General features: G+C 35.9%; 1 protein-coding gene across 1 annotated transcript; it reads right to left on the bottom strand.

Moving 5' to 3' along the window:
• Window positions 1–173: 173 nt before the first annotated feature.
• On the bottom strand, window positions 174–3,484 carry LOC136219710 (sugar transport protein 14). The gene is made up of 5 exons (XM_066007203.1): window positions 3,272–3,484; window positions 1,717–2,039; window positions 1,446–1,638; window positions 931–1,367; window positions 174–812 (listed from the first exon to the last, which is right to left on the bottom strand). Exons 1-5 carry the CDS (start codon window positions 3,411–3,413, stop codon window positions 303–305), a joined length of 1,605 nt encoding a protein of 534 aa, XP_065863275.1. The 5' UTR covers window positions 3,414–3,484; the 3' UTR covers window positions 174–302.
• Window positions 3,485–8,703: the final 5,219 nt, after the last annotated feature.

Here is an 8,703-nt window from a genome sequence, read left to right on the forward strand (position 1 = left end):
CATCAGATTAGCCTCGAATCAGATTAAACAATTACATTATATTTATATTACGGAATGAGATCCTCTCAAGTAGAGGATCCAAATCTTTTAAAAAAAATTAGTTTTCCAATATTGGTCTCTGTTTTTCATTTTAATAAGCAAAATTTGATTATGAATTTAAGTAACATTTAACCTTGAATAAGTAACAGTAGGTATGAGATATATTTTCTGTTTAAGAAAGGAATTTAAATTTGGGGGAACACGGATGGCAAGGGGGCGGGGATCCTCACGGTTCGGGGCAGTAACTCCGACACCACTCAAATTTAAACATCGACATTAAAATTTATCCCGCAACTACATAATTCAGTGATTCTCCACCTCCGTCTGTTTTCAGATTGGGATCCAGTCTTGTCATCTTGCACTTCATCGCCCACAAAACGTTTCCAAAACCAGTGACTCTGCCATAGAAGATACACTTCCTCAATAGGGACTTGCTTGGTCTCAGGCAGGAGGAAGAATATGAAGCTACTCATAACAAGAATCAAGCCACCAAACAGCAAGAAGATCCCATATTGAAGATGACACAGAGAAACCAGAAAACACTGAGCAATCAAAGCTGTGAAAAGCATGTTTACACACACCACAACACTCTGCCCAGCCGATCTAGTCTCCAATGGGAAAATCTCACTCGGAACTAACCATCCAAGAGGCCCCCAAGATCTTCCATATGCCAACACAAACAAGCATATGATCACCACTAGGAATATGCCTATTCCTTTTGGAAGCTTTTCCCCTTCCCCAAACTTGAGTGCTAATGTTATTGCCACAGCCACCTACAATTACAATCAGATCATTCATATTCAATTACTCAAATTTTGGAAAAACATCAGATCATAGCGTATTATAGATCTAACGCTGACTGACCAAACTGACTAGGTGAAAATTACTGACCATGTAGCAGATCATTTCAATTCCAGCTTCCAAAAAGAAAGCTCTTCTGCCAAATCTGTCCACAAAGGTCATTGAAATGAGGGCACCAACAACAAGTGCTCCGCTTGTTATCACGGATGAGTACAACGACGCACCCGAACCGAAGCCTAAGCTCTGGAATATGACAGGTGCATAAAAGAGTATTGAGTTCATCCCAGTTAGCTGTTGGAATGCAGGAATCCCCAATGCTCCAATGATCAATTGAGGACGGTTCTTTCTTTCTAAAAGGTTCTTGAATGGATGTTTTATTGATCTTGCTGCATTGCTTGCATCTACTAGATCAGCAAATTCTGCATCTACTTTTGTAGTTCCTCTAACTTTCTCTAACACTTTTCTTCCTTCTTCTAATCTTCCTTGCTCCACTAGACTGTTCGGAGTCTCCGGGAGGAAAACACCTCCTACAAATAGAGATTACAATTTGGGGGTTATAGTGTTAAAATCGTGTTATCTCGTGAGAAATTGCGACGCTTACGTACCTACAAACATAAGCGTTGCAGGAACTGTTGCTAATCCGAGAGATAACCTCCAACCCCATGGATGGATTTTCTCTGTTCCGTAGTTTATGAGGTTAGCTATGAGGATTCCTAAGCATGTTGTTAGTTGAAACAATTGGTTAACTGCTCCTCTCACTTTCGCGGGAGCCATTTCGGATAGATACAAGGGAACTGCCTGAATAATGTAATTACAATCAACAGCAACACTTGGATTATAAGTTGTTGCAAAAATGTTAGAAAGAAATGGGGGTACCTGATTTCCGAAGCCAATGCCTACACCAAGAAGAATTCGGCCAATGATGAGCATTGAAATGTTGACAGCAGCAGCATTGAGAACTGCTCCAGCGAAGAAGCTTAATGATCCGACGATGATGCTGGCTCGACGGCCTTTGTTTCTGGTGACATGGGAAGCACCAAATGTGGAAACAAGTGCAGCAAAGTATAATGAAGATGTAAAGAGTGTGAGGATTTGGTTGTCATATTTACAATAATCTGTTTCGTTTAGATGTTTTTGCTTTCTTCTGTACACCTTTGGGAAGAATTCCTTGAGGAAATCATCCATTGAAGTTACTCCACCTGCCATTGTTTCAATTAACATCCATTACACACCATTAAAAGTGTCTCATCCATGTCAAATAAACCAATCAGATTTACAGTGACCTGATTGCAAGAATGATATCCGGTAGAAAGACTGAGAAAAAACAAACTCAACATATATATAAGAAACGGAGATAGAGTCCTAGAATTATATTAGAAAGATGTGAATCTAATATATATAAAGATGTTTTAAAGTTGTGAGACCAACTTGAATTAAAGTGATAAAATTTATATGTATGGTTAGTAAAAAATGGATGATCTAAAGGATTAACCAGATTCAAAAAAAAAATATTATGAAAAATAATATTTTTATTTTCATTTAACTTTCTAAAATAATAAACGTTGATAATAATAATAACAAAAATTATTCTATTAATTATAATAATATTCTATAATAAAAAAAAGTTAATGTAATTATAGAAAACTAACTAGTAAAGACTAATTTTTTTTCAAAAAAAAGACTAATTAGTAATTAATATTATTAATATTAAGTAGTCCATCCGTTCCATTATATAAGTTGTTTTAGAAAATAATTATTTTTTCAAGAAAAATTTTAAATGTATTAACGTGTTCTTTAACCTCCTAAGGTTTTCTCCAACCATTTATTTAAATTAACACAAATGTAAATTTATTAATTTGATTCTTTTTATACCTATGAAATAATATCCTAAAATAATTTATATAATGAAGCGGAAGGAGAGAGTAATAATTTAAAAAATTACTAAAAGCAATCAAACATTTAATTAAATTAATACAATTTATTAATTTAATTTTTTTTAAAGAGTTTAATTTTTTTAAAAAGGCTTCAACCAGTGACCGGGTTTTAGAGGTCACCGGTTGAACCGTCATATTAGGTGGGCTTCTTTTAACGGTCCTAAGCAGCCTCCAAACTACCTATTACCGCCTACCCAGTCCGGTTTTAATAACCTTCACCAAATAAAAGTAAAAATTGAAGCTGAAAATTTTCGGCCGGCACACAAGAACGATGATTTTATTATTGGAGGACCCAAAAATTTATACAAGCAATTCTTTAATCTAATAGCCTTGTTCACTGAGAATTACAATGATAAACCCAAAACCACCATGGAAAAAACAAACAATTTGTGTCATTTTGTTAAGAAAAGTCAAAGTTGAAAGTGTCTTCCATAAACAAAAACAAATTGCAGAGTGACATTTATGATATTAATATTATTAAGAGGAAGAGAACTGACCGGAAACACCAAGATCATAACCAAAAAGAGATCCACCAAGAGCAGCAACTATACAAGCGAATACGAAATAACCAGTAATTCTATATTCGTATAGATGGGCTCTTTTCAATGCTCCTCCGTCTGTAAATCCTCCACCCGCCATGGCTGAACTTTCTGCTGTAAAACCCCAAAAAAGATCTGCGGAGGGAGAGGAAGTTATAAAACAAGTAAGAGTCAACCCAATGAGGTTGTTTTTGGACTTTTAAGGTTCACACAGCCAGCCTGCTACCTGATAGGGACAACTAGACTAAACTTTCCATTTCTAATCTTTTTTTAATTGGTTTACGTGAGAAATTTAAAACCTTAATTTAAGGCTTTATTACATCAGCAGTCATGGGAACTTAGTTAAAGTAAAAATAAAAAAAAAAATTACAGTGTTTTATCAGTCTTCTTTTTAAACCTGTTTAGTTGCAATGTAGGAGTAAATTTAGGATCAATTTAAAAACAAGTCACATGGATAACATACACTGCATTCCATTTTGTTGATAAAGGGAGGAGTATATGGTATATTAAGCCTAACTTTAATTAAATAGTTAAAATAGTAAAAATGGTTGGCATTTCCCCATTCGGTGCCTTAGTATTTTTGGAACTTTTAATTTTTGCCTCCATTCCAATTTTGGATATAAAAGACCATACATTTCCATTTTGTTGAAATTTTCCTTTTTGAGAATTTCTTATCCTCAATTGTACATATCGTTTACTCTTTCATAACTCTATAACTCGATATATTAATAATGAATAAATTACATCCTAAGTCAGCAAATTATTTAATATTTAATATTTTATTATTTTTTATTGTTTTTTTTATAAGAAGATTGTTCGCATTCATGAGTTAGACTATGCTTACTTTGTTTTTGTTTTTACCACCATTAGATGAACTTACTTTGTTAAAGTCCACCATCATCCAATGGTGAAAAAAACAAAATAAGTTTTACTTTGTAAAAAACAAAGTAACCATAGAAGGCACCTGAATTCATATTTTTTCACTTCTGAAATTAAAAATATACCAAGCTCATTTGATAATAAAACATTGTCATAATAAAAAGTTAGTTACCGTTCAATATTCATAAATATATATGCAATTAAAGTTAAGTCTGTTTTATATGGTTTATCCAATTATTTGATTTGCTAAAAATAACTGTAGTTTAAAAATATTTAAAACCTAAGATGCTTCATATTAATGAATGATTGCGTATCATTCGAAAACAAGACACACAAAACCCTAACCGCCACACGCTGCTAATTTCTCTTCTCTCCACCTCTCTCACAGTATTTTTAGTTCATGTATTCATCACTATCTTTTCGAAATAATTTGGCTTAACATTTGTGTAACCATTAATATGAGATTACAATTCGATCTCATCCACTACAATACTCATGAGTGATCTTCTCCACAAGAAGTAATATGATTCCCCATTTTATTATTTGGATTTATATGTGCCTAATATGGAAGATCACATTCAAAGTCGTGCTAGACAACTTATTGATGGATTTCAAAAGACTTATCTCCACCGTTTTTATATTGATGTCTTTAATGAGGAACTTGATTTTCTTTATGTTATCTAATAATATAATTATATTTTCTTTATGACATTAATCTTGATTATATTCTAAATTATTTTTATTTGTACATATAGTAGGCTATTGATTCTATCATTTCAAAAAAGAACAATCGTTTTGCAGAGCAATTGGATGGGAGATGATTATCTCACAAATTGCTTGTTGTGCTACATTGAGAATATTGTTTTTAAAGTGTTGAAGATGAAGTCACTTTGCAACATTTTCAAAATGTGAGGTCTCGAAGACTAAGTTTGCCATCTATTGAGAGCTCGTCCGTTGTCAAAAAATAGATTCATTTTCCGGTAATATAATATACGTAACAAGTACTTTTTAGCATTTATTTATCAATACAATTAAAATTTTGTATAATTTGATTTTATTTTTTGTAAGAATTTTTTTTTCTAATCTTGAACTAAAATTAGCCCATCTATTCGAAAATTCTGAATCCGTCACTGATGAACAGTTAAGGAATTAATCTACTAAAATCACGAGAATCAACCATCTCGGTATGTTTTTATTTACTAACTAATACAAGAATTAAGAAAAGAAGGAAGATGATCTAAAATGACCTCCCAGCCCAGTATGGTTTTTGACTTTAAGAAAATAATGGTTATGTACATGACTATATCTTTAATATGGATGACAACCTAAGACTCCGTGGAATCTAGGTTATGATATATTTTAAAACGGATGCGGAATTAAAAAGAATATAATTAGCTTGAAAATCAATATTTTTATTTTATTTTATGACAATGTTGCAATTGATGAAATTATTATTATTATTATATTGTTTTTGGTGGGGAATATAAATCTCAGTTTTCAAAAGAAATGATAATTTGGTAGTTGTTAATTAGCTCAATTCTATTATTTGGTACTTCATGTTTTATGTGCTTCAGAGAGTAGATACATCTTAATTTCCGAGGCACATATCAAATTAAACCAACTCTTTTCTAACAAAAACTAACCACTACGTAATTTATTTTTACCGATTGAACTTCCCAATCTCATACTTGTATTTATTGCAATAATTATATATTCAGTATTCACATAATTAACATATTGGACCGAGCCTCTCTCGCTATCAAGTGCACAGCCTTGTTCGCTAATCGCGAAACATAACAGACTGAATAGTCCGGGAAATTACTTAGGAGTTCCTTACAGTCATTAATTAAAACTCCGAACTCAAAAATGTCTCTCTTTGCCGATTGTATCCCCTTAACCACTACTTCCGCGTCGGTTTCGAACTGGACCTTGTGCTCTCCTCTTCCCGCCATCAACTGGATACTCTCTCGTACAGCCACCGCTTCTATTATCTTCGGTTCCAGTATTCCTTCTAATTTGCCGCTGTAATACCTTCTGAACTCACCATTTTCCGCCCAGAGGACTGCCCCCCATCCGCTCTCTGACGACTCGGTAAACACCGCTCCGTTGACATTGCATTTGAGGAATCCCTCGTGCGGCTTTTGCCATCTCGGTTTGTCTGCAACAGAGCGGTCTCTGTGTCCCTTCTCTCCACATCTACTCTCTTTCCATGCAATTGTTGTGTTATGCGTCTGGTGGTACACAATATCAGCTGGGATGATAGCCTTATTCTAGAGTCAATTATTTCATTGATTCCACACAGTGTACAGAATACACGCTATTTTGACCGTTGTCCCATCGTCCGTCGTGTGGAAAGTCCTCATCAGCCACTCCGACAACCCCCTCCCATCAGCGACTGGCGTTCGGACCCCTGCTTGCTGCCACATTCTTTAGCAAATCGACATATAGTGAACAGGTGCCACATATCTTCTTCCTGCGATTCACAAAAAAACGCACTGCGCGGAAATTGGTACTCTACGAGCTGCTAGGTGTGATCGCGTCGGCAAGCATCCCGTCCCCAGATTCCACAAAACGTCTTTATTTTTGGTTAGACGTTTAAGCTCCACATTTTCTTCCATTCGTCTTCTTCAGTTCCTACTGCTGGTTGCTGAATTAACGCTTTATATCCCGATCTGACCGCGTAATGTCCGTCTTGTGAGTGCTGCTAAATTATTTCGTCCATTGTGGTCCTGATCGGCGGGATGATTTGCAGTATTTTGGTCGCCTCTTCTTCATTGATACACCCAGCAATCCTCTCCTTATCCCATTTGCGTGTTCCCGGTTCCATTAGTTCAGCTACCACCATGTCCTCCAGTCTTGGAACCCACTGGTCCTTCCATACTTGGATTCTGCTTCCATCCCCTACTCTCCATCTTACTCCAATTTTCAATAAATCAATCGAGCCCCACACACTTCTCCAGATATAACTGGGGTTATTGCCCAATCTAGAAGATAAAAATTCAGTATTCGAATAATATCTTGCTTTAAAGGTTCTACTGACAAGTGCCTGCGGCTGATGAATTAACTTCCATCCCTGCTTTCCAAGGAGTGCAATATTAAACTCCCTCAAATCCCTAAACCCCATTCCTCCTTCCAACTTACTTCTACATAATTTTCTCCAGTCAAACCAGTGAATGTTTCTCCTTCCCGCTTCCTTCGTTCTCCACTAGAATGAGTTCATCATTCTCTGCAATTCCTCAGTGGTAGACTTTGGAAGTAAGAAAGTGCTCATGCAAAATGTTGGGAAAGCTTGAGCAACAGATTTTAATAGGACTTCTTTGCCTGCAGCAGATAGAAACCTATATCCCCAACAACCAAACTTTTTCCTCAATCTATCTATCAGAAAAGCAAAGATTCGTTTTTTTGATTTCCCAATAAGTGACGGTAGCCCAAGGTACCTGCCAGTATCCAACGGAGCCGAAACCTGTACCAAGGTACTAATTTCAGTTCTAACTTCTGGTTTAACATTTTTGCTAAAGAAAATACCAGATTTTTAAAGGTTGATTGCTTGCCCTGATGCTTCCTCATACTCGTTCAGTATGTGTAATGTTGTTTGCTTCCTGAACAGATGCCCCAAAAAATAGGAAGCTGTCATCAGCAAAAAATAAATGAGAAACTGAGGGTGCTTCGGGGCAAATTTTGCACCCATTGATTTTTCCTTCAACTTCAGCCTTTTTTATTAATTGGGAGAGTACTTCAGTGCACAGAATGAACAAATATGGTGATAAGGGATCACCTTGTCTCAGTCCTCTGCCTGGTTCAATTGGACCCACCATGTCCCCATTAACCATTACTGAATAAGACATTGATGTGACACACAACATTACCCACTTAATCCATTTGTCAGCAAACCCCATCTTCTGTAGAACTGCTTGTAAGAACTTCCAATCCACTCTATCATATGCTTTGCTGATGTCGATTTTAAACGCCACTTGACCCTCTCTTCTTCTTTGATTCTGATTCGTAAAATGAATTATCTCGAACGCTATTTGTACATTATCTATAATAGATCTCCCAGGGACAAACGCTGATTGACTGTCATTGACAATCTTAGGTAAGAACTCCTTCAATCGGTTTGACAAAACCTTCGCAATTATTTTATATGTCACATTGCACAATGGGATTGGTCTAAGGTCTTGCATTCTGCGTGGTGCCTCACATTTGGGAATCAGTGCTATAATCGTATCATTTAAGTTTGCTGAGAATTCTCCTCTCTCCAACCATCTTGTGCATGCTTCCATAATATTATTCCCAATCGTATCCCATAATTGGTGATAGAAACCAGGGCTAAGCCCGTCGGGGCCTATTGACTTATCGGCTTGCATAGACATGACCGCCTCCTTGAACTCTTCTAGTCTGAACGACGCTGTGAGTGCTGTGTTCATCTCATCAAAAACCGATCGAGGTACTATCGCCACTGCTTGTAGTTGTGTAATCGGTATTGGCTTAAACAAATTTCTGAAATAATCTCG

This window comes from Euphorbia lathyris, chromosome 2 (genome assembly GCF_963576675.1).
Source record: "Euphorbia lathyris chromosome 2, ddEupLath1.1, whole genome shotgun sequence".
NCBI classification, from domain to species: domain Eukaryota; kingdom Viridiplantae; phylum Streptophyta; class Magnoliopsida; order Malpighiales; family Euphorbiaceae; genus Euphorbia; species Euphorbia lathyris.

Bases quoted from the DNA above. Each gene is read 5' to 3' on its own strand.
- LOC136219710 (XM_066007203.1), bottom strand. From the start codon at position 3,413: ATGGCGGGTGGAGGATTTACAGACGGAGGAGCATTGAAAAGAGCCCAT. The intron at 1,639-1,716 runs GTACCCCCATTT...TACATTATTCAG, and splicing joins GCATTGGCTTCGGAAATCAG to GCAGTTCCCTTGTATCTATC. The intron at 813-930 runs GTCAGTAATTTT...TTGTAATTGTAG, and splicing joins TTGAAATGATCTGCTACATG to GTGGCTGTGGCAATAACATT.